The 20,989-nt window shown below is 45.7% G+C and overlaps 1 protein-coding gene across 3 annotated transcripts in view; it reads right to left on the bottom strand.

Annotated features, from left to right (window-relative positions):
- The window catches only part of LOC123771862 (prolyl 3-hydroxylase 1), a 69,971-nt gene extending 57,027 nt beyond the window's left edge, over window positions 1–12,944 (bottom strand). Inside the window, exons 1-4 of one of the 3 annotated variants that reach the window (XM_069337689.1) lie at window positions 12,584–12,944; window positions 12,154–12,419; window positions 8,388–8,613; window positions 4,060–4,203 (exon numbers count right to left, since the gene is read on the bottom strand). In XM_069337689.1, the coding sequence (XP_069193790.1) occupies window positions 4,060–4,203; window positions 8,388–8,613; window positions 12,154–12,353 (570 nt within the window). In that variant the 5' untranslated portion in view covers window positions 12,354–12,419; window positions 12,584–12,944. Of the gene's footprint in view, window positions 1–4,059; window positions 4,204–8,387; window positions 8,614–9,288; window positions 9,423–12,153 lie in introns of all 3 variants that reach the window. The other 2 variants (XM_069337690.1, XM_069337688.1) reach the window with 2 other exon arrangements.
- Between the last annotated feature and the right edge of the window lie 8,045 nt (window positions 12,945–20,989).

Genomic DNA, 20,989 nt, shown 5'->3' with positions numbered 1-20,989 from the left:
TAATGTATGCATTTATCTCTCACACAATAATGTATGCTTTTATCTTGCATGCAATGTATGCCATGCATTTGTCACACACACAATAATGCATGCATTTGTCACATTTACAGTAATGCATGCATTTGTCTCACATAATAATGCATGCATTTGTCTCACACAATAATGCATGCATTTGTCACATTTACAATAATGCATGCATTTGTCTCACAATAATGCATGCATTTGTCACACAATAATGCATGCATTTGTCACACAATAATGCATGCATTTGTCTCACATAATAATGCATGCATTTGACTCACACAATAATGCATGCATTTGTCACATTTACAATAATGCATGCATTTGTCACACAATAATGCATGCATTTGTCACACAATAATGCATGCATTTGTCACATTTACAGTAATGCATGCATTTGTCTCACATAATAATGCATGCATTTGTCACACACAATAATGCATGCATTTGTCACATACAATAATGCATGCATTTGTCTCACACACAATAATTCATGCATTTGTTCCACACAATAATGCAGGGACTTTTTTGCTTTATGGCCTTATGACCTTAATCTTTTCCAGCCTTTCCTCTCCGCTCTTAACAATCTGGCTCCTTCCATCCATTTCAAAGTTGAGTGGGAATCTAATTCCCTCCTTCCTTTTCTTGACATTCATGTTCACAGCTCTGTGTCCAGGTTCTCTTTCTCTGTCTACCGCAAACCCATGCATAGTGGTATGAACATTTACTTCTTTTCCTACCATCCTCCTCCTGTTAAGAAAATTATTCTTGTCTCTCTCTTCCTCCGCACTCTACACATCAGTGACCCTCAGTTTCTTGATTCTGAAGTTTCCTTTATTTATAAATGTTTCTCTCGCCTTGATTACCCCTTACATTTTATCAACTGTGCCTACTCTCAAGCTAAACGAAGTTTCTTTCATCCTAAACCTGCTTCTAACACTAGTAGCACTGTGCTCTGCCTTCCCTTCATATCTGAACTCAGAACTCTTACTAATACCTTTCGTCCTCTTGACATAAAGCTTGCCCTTCGACAAACTAACCACACTTTGTACTAATCTGGTTCACACCTCTCCTCCTACTTCTAATGCTGCTGGTGTTTACTCTACAGTATTTTAGGTTCACACCTCTCCTCCTACTTCTAATGCTGCTGGTGTTTACTCTACAGTATTTTAGGTTCACACCTCTCCTCCTACTTCTAATGCTGCTGGTGTTTATTCTACAGTATTTTAGGTTCACACCTCTCCTCCTACTTCTAATGCTGCTGGTGTTTGTTCTACAGTATTTTAGGTTCACACCTCTCCTCCTACTTCTAATGCTGCTGGTGTTTACTCTACAGTATTTTAGGTTTGTTTGTCCTCTCCAATACTTTGGGGAAACTGGCCCGTACACTTAATGACAGACTCAAGGAACAGAAAAGAAGTGTTAAATCTGCAGACACAAACAATGCTCTCTTCTGTCATGCTAAGGATTCTAATCATCCTATTGATTGGTCTTCTTTTAAGATAATCTTTCCTGCCTCTACTCTTCACAGACGCCGTCTCGTCGATTCGGCTCCAATACACAACCTACACAACATGAACCTTAGTCCTGGCTTTGTTGCTGTTGACTCTTTCTTTTCACAGTACATACTCAAGTGTTCGAAACTTTCAAACAAACGTGACCTAACATAAGCCCACCCCAATCTTTTCCTTTCTCTTCTGTTTCTTACGCCGGTCAGCCGAGCGGACAGCATGCTGGACTTGTGATCCTGTGGTCCCGGGTTCAATCCCGGGCGCCGGCGAGAAACAATGGGCAGAGTTTTTTTCACCCTATGCCCCTGTTACCTAGCAGCAAAATAGGTACCTGGGTGGTAGTCAGCTGTCACGGGCTGCTTCCTGGGGGTGGAGGCCTGGTCGAGGACCGGGCCGCGGGGACACTAAAAAGCCCCGAAATCATCTCAAGATAACCTCAAGATAAGCTCCCATTCTTACTCCTATTATTCCACCCTTACACCCCCTTTTTTACACCTATCCCTTCTGTACTTTTTGCCTTGCTATTACTTTCCTCTACGATTTCCTCCTCCTCACCTCTCTCTTGCCTTAATTATTATTATTATTAACATCTTTAGGCAAATGATGAACAGACCACACACTAGAATGTGAAGGGACGACGACGTTTCGGTCTGTCCTGGACCATTCTCAAGGCGATTGTTGATTACTTTAGCCACGTTATTGTGACTCATCGCCTGCATCTTTAGGCAAAATTGTAATTAGTTTAGTCAATAATCTGAGGATTTCAATTAAGTCTTATTAAAGTGAGGATAATGCTGGTATTCACTGTCACACAGGACAGAGGGCCATACACAAGACAACAAGTCTAAACTGTAGGCTGAAGCACATATGCCCTTGCCTCCCTCGTCTCATCATAATCGACTTGATAATGGTCCAGGACAGACCGAAATGTCATTGTCTCTTCATCTTCTAGCGTGTGGTTTAGTCAACATTCTTCAGCCAAATTATTGTGACATCTGCAGTATCACTATCACTTCACTTCTAGCAAATAGTGTAGTCATGAACAGAACAAAAGGCGACTAATGCAACTCAAAGTACAATCTTGGCAAACACTCTTGACTGATGCCTGGCATGCACTATATATATCTGGTCATTTACTTATCTCAAAGTATATTCTGTACTTACAATCTATTACATTAAGTATTATTTACATTTTAAAATGCAAATATCATTAATAATAACAATTTTAATGTCAATAACTTGTACTATGTAGCCAAATGCTACCAACTTTACCCTAAGGACCAACATCAATGTCTAATTTAATTTATACAGAAATTTGAAAAAAGGCATCTTTGATGGTATTAGGGGTATAGGTTACCTTGAGGTTATCTTGAGATGATTTCGGGGCTTTAGTGTCCCCCGCGGCCCGGTCCTCGACCAGGCCTCCACCCCCCAGGAAGCAGCCCGTGACAGCTGACTAACTCCCAGGTACCTATTTACTGCTAGGTAACAGGGGCATTCAGGGTGAAAGAAACTTTGCCCATTTGTTTCTGCCTCGTGCGGGAATCGAACCCGCGCCACAGAATTACGAGTCCTGCGCGCTATCCACCAGGCTACGAGGCCCTATGATGATGCTACGAGGGTATGATGATAAATAACACACTATATGGTATGATTCCGGGGGACTCATTGTTTGAATTTGAATCCAAAATCTTAAAATATTCTTACTATATAAAATTAAAGATTAAAAAAATGCATCTATTTGCATTACAAAACCTCTCAGCTGTATAGGGGGCCTGATAGCTGAGTGAACAACACTTGGGATTCGTAGACCTGAGGTTCTGGGTTCGATCTCCGGTGGAGGTGGAAACAAATGGGCAGGGTTTCTTTCACCCTGATGCCCCTGTTCACCTAGCAGTAAATAGGTACCTGGGAGTTAGACAGCTGCTACGGCCTGCTTCCTGGGGATGTGTAGCAAACAGGAGGCCTGGTCGGGCCGTGGGGGACGCTAAGCCCCAAAATTATCTCAAGATAACCTTAAGATAGCTAGGCTTATTCGTTTTTAATACAACACAGAACAAAAACATTTATTAAATCCAGTTGTAGATTATAAAGTACAGTATAACTATGGGGGGGATACCATGAAGTTGTCCAAGGATCAATGTATTCACCTAACTGTATTCACATACAGTGTAGTTGTTCTTGCGGGGGTTGAGCTCTGCTCTTTCGGCCCGTCTCTCAACTGAAAATCAATCAACTGTAACTAACTACTAACTCATTTTTTTTTCCCACACACACACCCACACCCCTTTCCCCCAGGAAGCAGCTCCGTAACAGCTGTCTAACTCCCAGGTGCCTATTTACTGCTAGGTGAACACAGGCATTCAGGGTGAAAAACTTTTCCATTTGTTTCTGCCTGGTCCGGGAATCGAACCCGGGCCACAGAATTACGGGTCCAGCGAGCTGTCCACTCAGCTAATGTTCCCGCTGTACAGGAAGCCTCTTGATGAAATTGTTCAAATACATGTGCTGTACCTATACTACTAACCTGAAGCTCCAAATTGAGAACATCTTCGGCATTGAGAGGGCCCTCGGCGAGATAATACTTCAGATTGGTCTTCATCACTTCATGGTCAGGCTGCACCGCCAGCACCGTAGCCGCCGCATCAGCCGCTTTCTTGAACTCGTCAACCTCAATACGAACATCATAGTTCAATTATTACAATAGTGCAAAAAGTCAAACACATCCTTCACAATACGCTAGCACATATAGCAACTATGGAAGGAAGGAAAATATCAGGGAGAAAGCGCCAAGCTGTTACGACTATATAGCACTTGGAAGGGGTCAGGATAAGGATTTGGGATGGGACGAAGGGAAAGGAATGGTGCCCCAACCACTTGGACGGTAGGGGATTGAACGCCGACCTGCATGAAGCGAGACCGTCTCTCTACCGTCCAGCCTAAGTGGTTGGAGTAGCAACCATGGAGTGCATGTAGAAAAAGTGAACGACTGTTGCACCCAAAAACAATTTCACGTTTCAAACTATTAATAATAATAATATATTTGCAAGAAGGTACAATGGGTTGGTGAGATTATATATAATAGTATATACAGTAGTACTGCACAGTATTGGTACTACAGAGGGTCCAGGAGATGGAATGGAATGGAATGATCAGGAGAAAGTCTTAAGCCATTACAATTATAAAGCACTTGGAAGGGATCAGGATATGGATTTGGGATGGGACGGGAAGGGGGAGGGGAGAATGGTGCCCAACCACTTGGACGGTCGGGGATTGATCCAGGAGAGGAAGTAAAAATGTAACCTATTTATCTAGGCCTAGTGTAGTATATATGTACACTACACGTACTAGTGGCTGTACAAGAATGTAACAACTCTTGTATATATCTTAAAAAAAAAAAAAAGTGCATTTTGCACACTGTACTACATTAGGCATAAGAATGTAACAGAACTCATGGGCATCACACCAGAAACAAATACCTATTTGATATTCCAAAAATGCAACTTAACCAAACTAGAAATGCTTTACAAATCAAGGGACACAGAATATAAGAACCCTACCTTACCCCCTAAATGTCAACCCATGTCTTGCTTTTGTTAAACAATGCTGTTTGTTCTCCAACTTGTACAATTGATGAGTTCTGCCATATTCCCCATTTTTATTTTTTCATTCCTTTTTTCAACACAATTTATACCTAATCCCAATTACTATTAAGTTTTAGTCTAAGTGGGGTGGGGTTTTCCCACCCACACCTTGCCCAAAATGCTATGCGTATTACTGGCTTTAGGTATTTTATGTACGAGCTCTATCTATAAATCCAACATTATGTTTGTAAATCAACTATGCATGTACTTTTCCTGAATAAAAATTTATTTATTTATTTATTAGACCTATGTTTCCTTATAACTAACAACCAGTCATTAGGCTTAAGTTGCTACATTTCTTTTGCATGGTGTTTAGAATTTGAATGGGAGTTTTCAGTGTCTAATACTATGCATTAGAACAAATGTTCCAAGTACAGTGTAACTCAATATCAGGCCTTGTGAGCTCCAGACACAATATCATAAATGGAACAAATAAACATAATCACTAAAGAATCAATATAAACGCAGTATTTTTAATAAGCAAATCCACAAGGGCCATAATGAGGGAGTGTAACGAAGAAAGGGCAAAGAGGCAGAACAGCTTGTTGACAGGTCCCGGGTGCATGGGAGAATTGTGTAAAACCCTGGTTTGTGTCTCAGAGAGGCTGCGTGATCCGTGTGAGGGGAGTAGCACTCCCGGTTGTAATCTTTTGACCATGTCGTGGTGCAATTGACTAAGGCGCGTCTGGGATCATCCCGGACGTAAGTTCGAACCCTCATCACGGCCCTTGTGGATTTATTCATTTGAGGCATCGAGCTATTGTGATTTGTGTGTGTACAATATTTTTCTCTCAACACTGGTAACTATAGTATAGCACAGGCAATTCATTGGCTGTATTTATAATACTGTATTATTACAGTATTTTGTATTTATATATACAAGAGTTGTTACATTCTTGTACAGCCACTAGTTCGCATAGTTTCGGGCAAGTCTTTACAAATTCTCAACCTTCCTCAAATACTATCAAATGTTTTATGCATAATCTAAATGGTAAATACTCCAACTTTTCATAATGAATTAATATCATATCATGAACAGGAAAAAAAAACCAGCGTTGAATGTAATGAAACGCCATTTTCTGGGTGAGACCCGGAGGCTCCCCGGAGCTTTACCGGCTGATATGCTAATGTCAGACTTTGGCATCAGTCATGTGTATGGAGTTCTAGGGCCTACCGGGGACCACGAGCCAGAACCTGGCCCCCTCAGAGAGGCAAGGGGAGCAATGGCCTATAGAAACCCCCGTGTGGTTGGAAGCATTCTATGTCTGCCATCGACCGGGTCAAGCACCCAGAAAGGTAAGCATTCCAAAACAAACCCCTATTCTGGTGAAAATTGCTACCTAAGCCGAACTAGTGAATAGAACTCTTCAACAGAAAACACGGAAACTAGTATGACGTCATACGTCACCGCGCCGCTGTCTGCGCAGCTCCCCCCTCCCCGGGAGGGGGAAGGGGGAGCCCCAGACCTCCCACGCCGGCTATCCACCCATCAGTTCTGAGGCTGGATGTCAAAACACGCGAAAAACGCCGACCGGAGGGAGGGAGGGTTGCCGGGGAGCCTCCGGGTCTCACCCAGAAAATGGCGTTTCATTACATTCAACGCTGGTTTTCTGGGGGGAGCCCCGTCGGCTCCCCGGAGCTAACTACCCACAGAGGAAGGTCAAAGGGACAAAACCGGGAGGCGGACACCACGCACCCCCCAAGGAGGCGAGACAACCGGCAGCAAACGCCAACCCAAGGCGCCACAGCCCCGAAAATCCCGGGAACAACACGAGAACCACGAGTAGCAAGGCCCCTGCACGAACACCAAAAATCCATGCCCGAAAGACTGCAAGGCCACGTCGCCCAGACGGCAGCGAGAGCAGCGAAGCCACGAACGCCACAGGCATGAGGGAAGAACACAGGCAGCTTAGCCGCAAGAACACGGCTGACCACCCGGGACACCATCACCCGTAGAAGGGACAGGAAAAGGAAGGACCGCCAAAATACCCCATACTGCCGCCAAGAAAGCACGCAGGTGGGACACCTACCACGAAGCCACCCGACCACCAACCGGAGGCGAGACCACGAGGCAGAACATAAGCAGCCCCGACAAGGCCCCCCCGAGCCCAGGAAAAAGGCGGAGCCGCGAGAAGAATCACACCCGGCTCACGCACCACCTAGAAAACAGACACCACACTCTAGGTACAGTGCTGAAACAACCACTGGAGCCGGAGCACATAACCATTGCCTATAGCATCAGCCGAAGAACTGATGGGTGGATAGCCGGCGTGGGAGGTCTGGGGCTCCCCCTTCCCCCTCCCGGGGAGGGGGGAGCTGCGCAGACAGCGGCGCGGTGACGTATGACGTCATACTAGTTTCCGTGTTTTCTGTTGAAGAGTTCTATTCACTAGTTCGGCTTAGGTAGCAATTTTCACCAGAATAGGGGTTTGTTTTGGAATGCTTACCTTTCTGGGTGCTTGACCCGGTCGATGGCAGACATAGAATGCTTCCAACCACACGGGGGTTTCTATAGGCCATTGCTCCCCTTGCCTCTCTGAGGGGGCCAGGTTCTGGCTCGTGGTCCCCGGTAGGCCCTAGAACTCCATACACATGACTGATGCCAAAGTCTGACATTAGCATATCAGCCGGTAAAGCTCCGGGGAGCCGACGGGGCTCCCCCCAGAAAATGTTTTTAAATACAAAATTTTACAATTTCAAATGAAGTTGAATTTAATATTTCACCAATTTTTATTTTATTCATTATGGGCTCAGAATGGCATATAATGGTAATTTTCCTGCAGGGGAAATTGAATTTGAGAGTAGAGTATAGTTACTGTAAAAAAAAAATTGTCACTGTAGCATTCCAAATACTGTATGTGCAAAATATAGATGCAAAAATTTATAACTCCCAAAGTTATGGGTTTATGAATAAACTAGGAAACTTTAGAACTAAGAACTTGGCATATAATATGTAAAATATGTAAAAATGGTTAAATCAAAATGGAGAAACTAAGAACTATCTAATCAAATATGTAACCAGCTTTAGTTCCTAAATGTCAAATTATGTTTTACTCTTGTTGAATATTAATTACTAAACATGTACTGCTGCATACATAATAAATTGTGAGAGATATATACGATAGTGAAGACTTTCTTCAAACATGGACACCGAAGTGTAGTGGACAAAAGCCACAAATTCATTCAATAAAAGTTTTAAGATATTTCTTACTTTAAAGTAGCAAAGCTGAAGATAGTCATAGGGCTTTCTGTTGTGAAAATCCTCGTTGATATTACCCTCGACTATCCGATCCATTCGCGAGCCAAAAATAGCCTTCTTGCACTTCACCACGCACAAGGTGTTATACACCGCTCTCTCGTAAAACCTGTCATCTTCCGACAGTTTGGCCGACATGAGCTTGCCCGCTGCACTCTCTCCGCTGCATTTCCTCCGACAACTGTCAAGAAAGATACAAGTTCCTGTAGAGGTCAATGCTGAAATCACACATATATATATATATACTACTACATTTATATAACACAATTATTGGTTAGAACACTAAAAGCTAGCAATAATCCACAAGCCTGACACTCTGCATATTGTACACAATCAGAGAAATGACCACCGTCATTTTCTAAATACGGTACAGTAATACTGTGTAAAGTTTGTAAAATTTGTAACAGCTCTCGATAGCTGGAACTTATACCAGAGATATCGATCAGTATCATTGTTATACTGAGTTACACTATAACACTTTTCTTGACATCTTCAGTTTACATCTCTACATTATATTTATGCTATATAATAATTATGCTACAATGTACCTGTTGATAAGCCTCAAATTATACTATATTGTACCTGCTAATTTTCTTCAAATTTTTAACTTGCTTTAAAGAAAACAAAAAAGAGGTAGAGACAAAGTAACCACATGTATGAACATAGAAATATTGGACAGAGGAAATAGTCAATGAATCAATCGACAAAGAGAGGCCATACGCAGAGAACATAACGAAGCCACCAGACAAAACATCAAAGAAAACGAATGTGAGTAGTGCTATCTACAGTGGGGAAAAAAAATCACTGGAAAAAACTAAAAACATCAGGATAGCAGAGAGGATAAGGAGCAACTCACCGGGTATCAGTCAGTGACTTCTTTTTTATTATTATTACTGTATTTATATACACAGTACAAGAGTTCTTACATTCTCGTACAGCCACTATCACGCATAGCATTTCGGGCAAGTCCTTAACCCCTTCACTGCGCACCTGGTCTCGGCAAAAACTTCTTAGTGCAATTGTCAAGGACATATTTTTGTTGATGTTTATAAATATTCAGGTAAAGTTAATGTCAAAATGTTTCCAAACTCAACTACTATATTTCCATTTCAAAACACACAGAATAATGACAACATTATAAAAACATTAAAATATAGCCTAATTAAAAAAAAATTGCACAACTCGCCTAAAAATTGCAGAGCGCCTAAAGGCGCTTTGCCAAGTGCCGTGGTAATCCTAATTTTCCCCCGAATACAACCCTCTAAATCATTTAACAACTAGTTACCCATTCACTCTAGAATGGCTTCAGAGGCTAATGTTAAGGATTGGCACCCAGTCAATCCTCCCCGGCCAGGATACAAACCCAGGCCAAAACGCTCGCGAAACGCAAGACAAGTGTTTTACCACTACGCCACAGGGACTTGGAGAATGGGCGATATAATCTCTATTATTGTACTGCAAAACTGACTTAACTAGCCAATGCTCAACTAGCTTAGAGAGCGCAGTGCCCCACGGGCCCTCAGCCAAAGAGCACAGTGCCCCACGGGCCCGCAGCCAAAAAGCGCAGTGCCCCTCAGACCCGCAGCTAAAAAGCGCAGTGCCCCACGGGCCCACAGCCAAAAAGCGCAGTGCCCCTTGGACCCGCAGCCAAAAAGCGCAGTGCCCCACGGGCCCAGAGCCAAAAAGCGCAGTGCCCGGCGGGCCCACAGCCAAAAAGCGCAGTGCCCCTCAGACCCACAGCCAAAAAGCGCAGTGCCCCTCGGACCCGCAGCCAAAAAGCGCAGTGCCCCACGGGCCCACAGCCAAAAAGCGCAGTGCCCCTTGGACCCGCAGCCAAAAAGCGCAGTGCCCCTCGGACCCGCAGCCAAAAAGCGCAGTGCCCCTCGGACCCGCAGCCAAAAAGCGCAGTGCCCCTCGGACCCGCAGCCAAAAAGCGCAGTGCCCCACGGGCCCACAGCCAAAAAGCACAGTGCCCGGCGGGCCCACAGCCAAAAAGCGCAGTGCCCCTCAGACCCGCAGCCAAAAAGCGCAGTGCCCCACAGGCCCACAGCCAAAAAGCGCAGTGCCCCTCGGACCCGCAGCCAAAAAGCGCAGTGCCCCTCGGACCCACAGCCAAAAAGCGCAGTGCCCCACGAGCCCCGCAGCCAAAAAGCACAGTGCCCCACGGACCCGCAGCCAAATCAGTGCCTCCTGGTCCTCACAGACCCCGAATTATTTTTACACGTTTCAAGGAAGCAATTCCTTAGGGTCTTACCCGAGTTTACCTGAGAGCCAATAACACTTGTGGCCTCAATGAAGACAGGAAGCTGGCGGCTTGTCAAAGGTCAGTTCCATTTGCCTATGCACCAGGAGCCAGCCCAGTACCCACAAGAAGCCAGTATCCACCAGGCGGTCCGTCTAATTACCACAAGCTACACAAGCTTCACAAGCTTCACAAGCTTCACAAAGCTTCCTGGCAGTACGTTAGTAATGAATAAATATGATATATTTACTCATTATAATGTTGGTGCTGAATGTACAACACGAAAAAGCATAATTTGAATCTGAAAAAGTATCTTTTTATAAAGAAATTAGCCGAAAATAAAAAGCTGGTGACGCCAAATCTAGTCGACGATCCAAGCTTCGGTTAGGTTAGGTTTGGTTAGGTTAGGTTACATAAGGTTAGGTTAGGTTAGGTTACATAAGGTTAGGTTAGGTTAGGTTACATAAGGTTAGGTTAGGTTACATAAGGTTAGGATAGGTTAGGTTAGGTTAAGTTAGGTTAAGTTAGGTTATGTAAGGTTAGGATAGGTTAGGTTAGGATAGGTTAGGTTAGGTTAGGTTAAGTTAGGTTAAGTTAGGTTAAGTTAGGTTATGTAAGGTTAGGTTAGGTCAGGTCAGCCTAACCTAACGTATCATATTTATTCATTACTAACGTACTGCCAGGAAGCTTTGTGAAGCTTGTGAAGCTTGTGGTAATTAGACGGACCCGGAGACAGTACCCACCAGGAGCCACAATACCCCCACCAGTACCCACCATACCCACCTAGCGACGTGCTCCCACACCCCACCAGGAGCCAGTACCCACCATACCCACCTAGCGACGTGCTCCCGCACCCCACCAGGAGCCACAATACCCCCACCAGTACCCACCATACCCACCTAGCGACGTGCTCCCACACCCCACCAGGAGCCACAATACCCCCACCAGTACCCACCATACCCACCTAGCGACGTGCTCCCACACCCCACCAGGAGTCAGTACCCACCAGGAGTCACAATACCCCACAGTACCCACCATACCCACCTAGCGACGTGCTCCCACACCCCACCAGGAGCCACAATACCCCACAGTACCCACCATACTCACCTAGCAACGTGCTCCCGCACCCCACCAGGAGCCAGTACCCACAGTACCCACCTAGCGACGTGCTCCCTCACCCCACCAGGAGCCAGTACCCACCATACCCACCTAGCAACGTGCTCCCGCACCCCACCAGGAGCCAGTACCCACAGTACCCACCATACCCACCTAGCGACGTGCTCCCTCACCCCACCAGGAGTCAGTACCCACAGTACCCACCATACCCACCTAGCGACGTGCTCCCTCACCCCACCAGGAGCCAGTACCCACAGTACCCACCATACCCACCTAGCGACGTGCTCCCTCACCCCACCAGGAGTCAGTACCCACAGTACCCACCAGGAGCCACAATACCCCACCAATACCCACCATACCCACCTAGCGACGTGCTCCCGCACCCAGTGGTAGTCGAGCAGGGCCGCCTCGAAGTTCTTGATACACTTGAGCCAGTCCTCCTCCAGGTAGGCCGTCACGCCCTCCTTATATAGGAAGTCGTAGGGGTCGCCGGGGGCGGCCGCCCCCACATACGTGCCCACATACGTGCCCACCACCACCAGGTACCCGACACAACCCCACATACCCGCCAGGGTTAGGGTAGGAGGATGGAATTGGCGTATATAACACCGTAGACGCTGCCTTAGGGCCTAGGGGACGGACTTGTGCACAAGTTGAGGGCCTCGGGCAGCTTCACTCGTCTTCTAACGACCGTAGACGCTGTCTTAGGGCCTAGGGGACGCACTTGAGCACAAGTTGAGGGCCTCGGGCAGCTTCACTCGTCTTCTAACGACCGTAGACGCTGTCTTAGGGCCTAGGGGACGCACTTGAGCACAAGTTGAGGGCCTCGGGTGATGGCAGATCAGCTCCAATCGCCTTCTAACGACCGTAGACGCTGCCTTAGGGCCTCGGGGACGCACTTGAGGACAAGATAAGGGCCTCGGACAGCTATAATCGCCTTGTAACGATCGTAGACACTGCCTTAGGGCCTCGGGGACGCACTTAAGCACCAGATAAGGGCCTCGGGGTGACGGTAGGTTAGCTAGAGTGGTGTTGGAAGGAGGGCTGGGCAGCTGGGCGAGGTGTTGGGGTGGTTTAGGAGGGTTGGGGGTATGAGGGGGTATATACCCACCCTGGCTGCCCAGTCGCTCATCACTTGCCTCGCCCACCCCCATAATACCCGCTGCCACACCATCATGCCCCGTATATTATCCCTCCTCTGCCCTCGAATGATACAAATCTGCCTTTGTGGATCATCCTGAGGTCATCAGACACCTTCATTTCCCATTTAAAATGACCCGAAATGATATATTTGGCAAATATATGTCCTTTGTGTATTATATAATTGGGATTCATATGCAAATTGTGGCTTTATATAGGGTTATATAGGCCGTGTAGTGTGATAATTGTCTTATAGGCCCGTGAATGGCCTGCAGAAGGCTGTTAAAACGACTTAACAATTGGGCTATATCATGCCGTGGTAACTTAGACTTGTCTTGTAATGGAAGCGGCAGACTTGAGACAGTTGCCGTCTTAACTTACTTTCTTAAAGACTTAATTACTCCTCCTACGTTATCATAGAGCCAAGTTCAACCTCTAAATGGCCATTAGCGGGTCGTGAACCCATGTCATTCTTCAATGGTTTGTATGGAAAGCTTCGTCTAATGTGGGTTGAGTGCTTGACGGGTTATATAATAGAGTGCCAGTCAGCCATTAATGGCACTACAGTGCCTCAGAGTGCCACGTAAGCTGTATATTGTGTGGGGGGGGGGAGAGAAAATAGCTCCAGCACAGATAATGTCTGTCTGAAGCAATATATTCCATTTTGCTTAAAAATCTATTTATATGCCTCTCAAACCTGCCCCTATACACTTCTAACTATATATATATCCTTTTTTCTTTACTAAGTTTAGCTATACTGCTTCCCTATTCTAAATGAGACATTATATAGTTCATCTAACATCCCCTCATCTCACTCAAGATGGTTAGTTACAGTTTAAACTAAGAAAAAGCAGAACAGAAGGCCCCCCATTCATAAATGGGGAGTAATGACCCCTCCTCTCTACCCCTCCCCCCGCTCATCGCTATATTTACAGTCTCCGTGGTGTAGTGGTAAGACACTCGCCTGGCGTTCCGCGAGCGCTATGTCATGGGTTCGTATCCTGGCCGGGGAGGATTTACTGGGCGCAATTCCTTAACTGTAGCCTCTGTTTAACGCAACAGTAAAATGTGTACTTGGATGAAAAAACGATTCTTCGCGGCCGGGGATCGTATTCCAGGGACCATAGGATTAAGGACTTGCCCGAAACGCTACGCGTACTAGTGGCTGTACAAGAATGTAACAACTCTTGTATATATCTCAAAAAAAAAAAAAAAAAAAAAAAAAAACAATATTAATCACCCTGAACAATGTATAAAGTTCATTGGGAGGTGACCCCGACCCCCGACCATGTTGAGCACATACCCCATAGCAATCACAGTGCAAAGCAAAGTTCTTTTAACCAAACCAATAAATACCTACTCAAGAGATGTAAACAATTTAGATAAACAATTTAGGACTGTCAAAAATTGTCCAAGAGAATGTCTAACTATTAATTAAAACAAAGGAAGATGGTAGCAAGTAATTAAGATACTCAAGGCACTCCAAGTTACTCCCCGAGACCTAATGAAAGACCAACAAAAGATATCTTTGCAGATAACCAAACTAACTTTTGACATCAAGGGAAAGAGTGGATTATCTGAGCTATATATTTTCCATTTGCTATCCTTCCACACAATGTCCTTGTGGTTATCTTGGGGTTATCGTGTGGTTATCTTGGGGTTATCTTGGTATTATCTTGAGGTTATCTTGCGGTTATCAGGGGTTATCTTGGGGTTATTTTGAGGTTATCTTGGGGTTACCTTGAGGCTATCTTGCGGTTATCTTGGTGTTATCTTGAGGTTATCTTGCAGTTTTCTCGGGGTTATCTTGAGGTTATCCTGGGGTTATCTTGAGGTTATCGGGGGGTTATCTTGCAGTTATCTTGGGGTTATCTTGAGATTATCTTGGGGCTATCTTGAGGTTATCTTGCAGTTATCTTGAGGTTAACTTGGGGTTATCTTGCTGTTATCATGAGGTTATCTTGGGGTGATCTTAAGTTATCTTGGGGTTATCTTGCGGTTATCGGGGGTTATCTTGAGGTTATCTTGGGATTATCATGAGGTTATCTTGAAGTTATCTTGGGGTTATCTTGGGATGATTTCGGGGCTCAGCGTCCCCGCGGCCCGGTCCTCGACCAGGCCTCCACCCCCAGGAAGCAGCAGCAGCAGCCCGTGGCAACTGTCTAACTCCCAAGTACCTATTGACTGCTGCTAGGTGAACAGGGGCACCAGGCTGAAAGAAACCCATTTGTTTCCGCCTTAGCCGGGGATCGATCCCCCGAATCCCAAGACTACGAATCCGAAACGCTGTCCACTCAGCTGTGGATCCCGGTGAGGGTAGTATAGCATTTCAGGTTACAATTCTTTTGACTATGTCGTGGTACAGTTGACTAAGGTGCATTGGGGAACCTCCCATGCGCAGGTTCGAGCCCTCTTCACGGCCCCTTTGTGGGTTTATTCAGGACAAGCACTTACGCACCTGGGGCCAGATTCACGAAGCTGTTCCGCAGGCACTTGCGAACCTGGGGCCAGATTCACGAAGCTGTTCCGCAGGCACTTGCGAACCTGGAGCCAGATTCACGAAGTAGTTACGCAAGCACTTACGCACCTGGGGCCAGATTCACGAAGCTGTTACGCAAGCACTTGCGAACCTGGAGCCAGATTCACGAAGCTGTTACGCAGGCACTTACGCACCTGGGGCCAGATTCACGAAGCTGTTACGCAAGCACTTACGCACCTGGGGCCAGATTCACGAAGCAGTTACGCAAGCACTTGCGAACCTGGAGCCAGATTCACGAAGTAGTTACGCAAGCACTGACGCACCCGGGGCCAGATTCACGAAGCTGTTACGCAAGCACTGACGCACCTGGGGCCAGATTCACGAAGCTGTTACGCAAGCACTTGCGAACCTGGAGCCAGATTCACGAAGTAGTTACGCAAGCACCTATACGCACCCGGGGCCAGATTCATGAAGCAGTTACGCAAGCACCTATACGCACCCGAGGCCAGATTCATGAAGCAGTTACGCAAGCACTGACGCACCCGGGGCCAGATTCACGAAGCAGTTACGCAAGCACTTACGCACCCGGGGCCAGATTCACAAAGCAGTTATGCAAGCACTTACGCACCCGGGGCCAGATTCACGAAGCAGTTACGCAGGCACTTACGCATCTGGGGTCAGATTCACGAAGCTGTTACGCAAGCACTTACGCACCTGGGGCCAGATTCACGAAGGAGTTACGCAAGCACTTACGCACCTGGGGCCAGATTCACGAAGCTGTTCCGCAGGCACTTACGCACCTGGGGCCAGATTCACGAAGTAGTTACGCAAGCACTTACGCACCTGGGGCCAGATTGACGAAGCGGTTACGCAAGCACTTACGCACCCGGGGCCAGATTCACGAAGCTGGTACGCAAGCACTTACGAACAGTACTTCCGGAGGGCTTCAAACGAGGACTAGAAGCCTGCGGCTTGTCCAATGTCCCCCTCCCATTGGACTTGATAATCTTTTTCATTTCAAAATCAAACTGGAAATGATTATCAAAGAAAATGGGGGAGGGAGGTGGCCTTCGACAAGCCGCCAGCTTCCTGTCTTAATGATATTATTATTATTAACGACTTTTATACCAAAAATAATATTAAGGAAAAATGTCAAAGCTACCCCTTAATATTAAAGGAGATCCGTTTTCTTTTAAATCTTTATTGATCATCATAGAAAACTAAAAGGGGTAACTATATTGTAATATATTTATTTATTTATTTCAGATTCAGATGCTCTATTGAGGTAAAGGTACAGCCATTGAGTTACAAACAGCATTGTTTAAAAAAATAGTAAGACATGGGTTGACATTTAGGGATGAGGTAGGTTACATGGAGTTAATTAGGTAGTGCTTAATTCTACTCTTAAACTGGTTGAGAAAGGTAGAGCCTTTGTGGACCAGACCACACACTAGAAGGTGAAGGGACGACGACCACATTCCGGTCCGTCCTGGACCATTCTCAAGTCGATTCGACCAGCATACAGTCTTTGGCATGATTGGGAAGGTCATTCCACATTTCGGGTCCCTTGATTTGTAGAGCATTTCTAGTTTGGTTAAGTCGCACTCTAGGAATATCAAAACTGTATTTATTTCTGGTGTGGTGCTCATGGGTTCTGTTACAACCTTCTATGAAGCTTTTAAGGTCAGGATTGGCATTACAGTTCAGAGTTTTATATAATACACATGAGAGAATGTGCAGTGACTTAATATCTAACATATTTAGAGATTTGAGTAGGGGAACCGAGTGATGTCTGGGGCCAGAGTTGGATATTGTCCTAATAGCAGCTTTGTGTTGAGTAATTAGAGGACGTAAATGATTTTGGGTAGTAGAACCCCAAGCACAAATACCATAGTTGAGATATGGATAGATAAGGGAGTAATAGAGAGTCACCAGGGCAGGGCGAGGTACATAATATCTCATCTTAGAATTTCAGATTAGCTACAATAGATTAGATTTTCAAATATTTTTGACAAGGTTGGTAGAATTGAAATAGATCTGTAAGTGTAGACATCAGTGAGATCACCACATTTGTGGACTGGGGTTACTCTAGGTTTTTTAGAATATCCAGAAAGGTTTGGAGTTCAAGTGACTTGTTGAAGAGCAATGCAATAGCAGGAGCTAGAAATCTGGAGTTTTTTTTTTTAAATTATAGATGGTATCTCCTCAAGGGCACTAGACTTTGTTTTAAGGGAAAGAATTACCTCATTAACATCAGATTAGTTAGCAGGAGTTAGGTACAGAGACTGTGGATAGTTACCTATTAGGTAAGAGGGGCTTCGTAGCCTGGTGGATAGCGCGCAGGACTCGTAATTCTGTGGCGCGGGTTCAATTCCCGCACGAGGCAGAAACAAATTCAAAGTTTGAATTCAAATTCAAAGAAACAAAGGGCAAAGTTTCTTTCACCCTGAATGCCCCTGTTACCTAGCAGTAAATAGGTACCTGGGAGTTAGTCAGCTGTCACGGGCTGCTTCCTGGGGGTGGAGGCCTGGTCGAGGACCGGGCCGCGGGACACTAAAGCCCCAAAATCATCTCAATATTAGTGAGTGAGGATGGAATATCATGAACAAGGGATGTACCAGTGGATGAAAAGAACCTATTGAACTCAATAGCAGTGTCAGAGGCCGAAAGTACACCATCGTCATTGGATAGGAGAATTGGTTTTTGATTCAAAATCTTTTTTGATCCCAATATCTATGAGATAGTGTTCCATGTTTTCTTAATGTTGCCCTGAATTTGGCTAAATTTATTTTCATAGTATTTGGTTTTGTATTTTAGACAGCATGGATAAGTAAATCTTTGAAAATTCTTTCGAGACGAGTCCTAACCTATACTTCTTCTCTTTTTTTTTTTTTTTTTTGAGATATATACAAGAGTTGTTACATTCTTGTAGAGCCGCTAGTACGCGTAGCGTTTCGGGCAGGTCCCTGGAATACGATCCCCGCCGCGAAGAATCGTTGTTACAACCAAGTACACATTTTACTGTTGAGTTAAACAGAGGCTACAGTTAAGGAATTGCGCCCAGTAAATCCTCCCCGGCCAGGATACGAACCCATGACATAGCGCTCGCGGAACGCCAGGCGAGTGTCTTACCACTACACCACAGAGACTGCTTCTCAAGGTCATGTTTTTTATTAATAGATGTAAGTATACCCTTTGTAAGCCAAGGATTGTTTAACCTTTTATTTGTAAATTGTTTCGTTAGATTGGATAGTGGGAATTATAAAAGTTCAGAGTTTTCTGAAGAAATGATTGTACTGCTAGATTGATGTCCCCTATGTCACATAATTCAGCCTCCCAGTTGATATAAGCAGCAGCAGCAATACAATTGCTTATAGAAGTTCCATTGTGCAGCCTAAAGCTTATCTCCCTTATCTCTAGAGGTGGTCTGTTAATGTTAGTTAGGAGAAATGTGGGGTCTGTAGTGCTATCGGTGATTATCCCTGAAGTAAGCGGAGAGGTTATGTTGGTTCAGATGTGATCTAGAGTCGTGGCAGTACTATCAGTGATTCTAGTAGGTCTAGTGATTAAAGGTATGAGGAAGCAGGAATTCATACAGTTGAGGAAATTAGCAGTAGTAAGGTGTTCTGGCTCGCAGAGGTCAATATTAAAGTCCCCTGCGATAACTAGATGGTTTTTTGTTCAGTCTGTTATCGAGTAGAAGATTTCTAAGATTAGAGTTGAATTCGGACACATCAGTGTTGAGAATTCTATAGACTGCACCCACAGACAGGACAGACTCGGCACCCTTGACTCTGAAGCTGGCGAAGATATACTCCCCACAGCAGTCTCTAGTTCTAATTACCTTTAAGCATGTTAGTTCTTGGTGGTAGTAAAGAGAAGTACCACCACCTCTCTGAATTGTTCGACAGTTGTGAATTGCTGAGTAGTTAGGCATGTTAAAGAGTTGAGTAGTATCCTCTTTCAATCACGTTTCAGTAAGTATAATACAAGAGAATTTGTTGTCAATAGTTTCAATCAAGGCACTAACATCATCGAAGTGTTTGGTTCATGGGGTTCTGGGAGTTCTTCTACTGCCCCCAAGCCCGGCCTGAGGCCAGGCTTGACTTGTGAGAGTTTGGTCCACCAGGCTGTTGCTTGGAGCGGCCCGCAGGCCCACATATACCTGGTTGATGGGGTTCTGGGAGTTCTTCTACTGCCCAAGCCCGGTCCGAGGCCAGGCTTGACTTGTGAGAGTTTGGTCCACCAGGCTGTTGCTTGGAGCGGCCCGCAGGCCCACATATACCTGGTTGATGGGGTTCTGGGAGTTCTTCTACTGCCCAAGCCCGGCCCGAGGCCAGGCTTGACTTGTGAGAGTTTGGTCCACCAGGCTGTTGCTTGGAGCGGCCCGCAGGCCCACATATACCTGCTTGATGGGGTTCTGGGAGTTCTTCTACTGCCCAAGCCCGGCCCGAGGCCAGGCTTGACTTGTGAGAGTTTGGTCCACCAGGCTGTTGCTTGGAGCGGCCCGCAGGCCCACATATACCTGCTTGATGGGGTTCTGGGAGTTCTTCTACTGCCCAAGCCCGGCCCGAGGCCAGGCTTGACTTGTGAGAGTTTGGTCCACCAGGCTGTTGCTTGGAGCGGCCCGCAGGCCCACATATACCTGCTTGATGGGGTTCTGGGAGTTCTTCTACTGCCCAAGCCCGGCCCGAGGCCAGGCTTGACTTGTGAGAGTTTGGTCCACCAGGCTGTTGCTTGGAGCGGCCCGCAGGCCCACATACCCACCACAGCCCGGTTGGTCCAGCACAATATCTGCACTAGTGACATCACTATAGCGACAGGTGACAGGTTGACTGTCACTGCTTCACTGTCACGACCAGACAGCGTCACTGTCGAGCCGTGGACATCACCGTGACTTGTCCTGCACTCGAGTCATTAGGGGGGCACTGACCCCCATCAAGAAAACACGTGAGTAGAGGCAGCAGGGGGGAGTGGGGGGTCGCGCCATACGTGTATTGATCTTGAGTTTAGCGTCTGTTACCTGGCACTGCCACACCCTGGCACTCCCATCCCCGCCCCCCCCATCCCTGGCACGCCGCCCCCTCCAAATTAGTAACAAAGTTAATGGCATATTCCTTAGTGTTCTCATAGACAACAAGCTGAATTTCCAGCGACACATTCTACAGCTAAAAAAGTTTCTAAAACTGTTGGCATTCTTTCTAAGATCAGATATTATGTGCCCTGCCCTGGTGACTCTCTATTACTCTCTCATCTATCCGTATCTCAACTATGGTATTTGTGCTTGGGGTTCTACTACCCAAAATTATTTACGTCCTCTAATTACTCAACACAAAGCTGCTATTAGGACAATATCCAACTCTGGCCCCAGACATCACTCGGTACCCTTACTCAAATCTCTAAATGTGTTAGATATTAAGTCTCTACACATTCTCTCATGTGTATTATATAAAACTCTGGACTGTAATGCCAATCCTGACCTTAAAAGCTTCCTAGAAGGCTGTAACAGATCCCATGAGCACCACACCAGAAACAAATACCTTTTTGATATTCCAAGAGTCCGACTTAATCAAACTAGAA

This window comes from Procambarus clarkii, chromosome 38, assembly GCF_040958095.1.
Source record: "Procambarus clarkii isolate CNS0578487 chromosome 38, FALCON_Pclarkii_2.0, whole genome shotgun sequence".
NCBI classification, from domain to species: Eukaryota; Metazoa; Arthropoda; class Malacostraca; order Decapoda; family Cambaridae; genus Procambarus; species Procambarus clarkii.
Note: the sequence above shows the minus strand (reverse complement) of the source record. Positions and strands in the feature narration are given on the sequence as shown.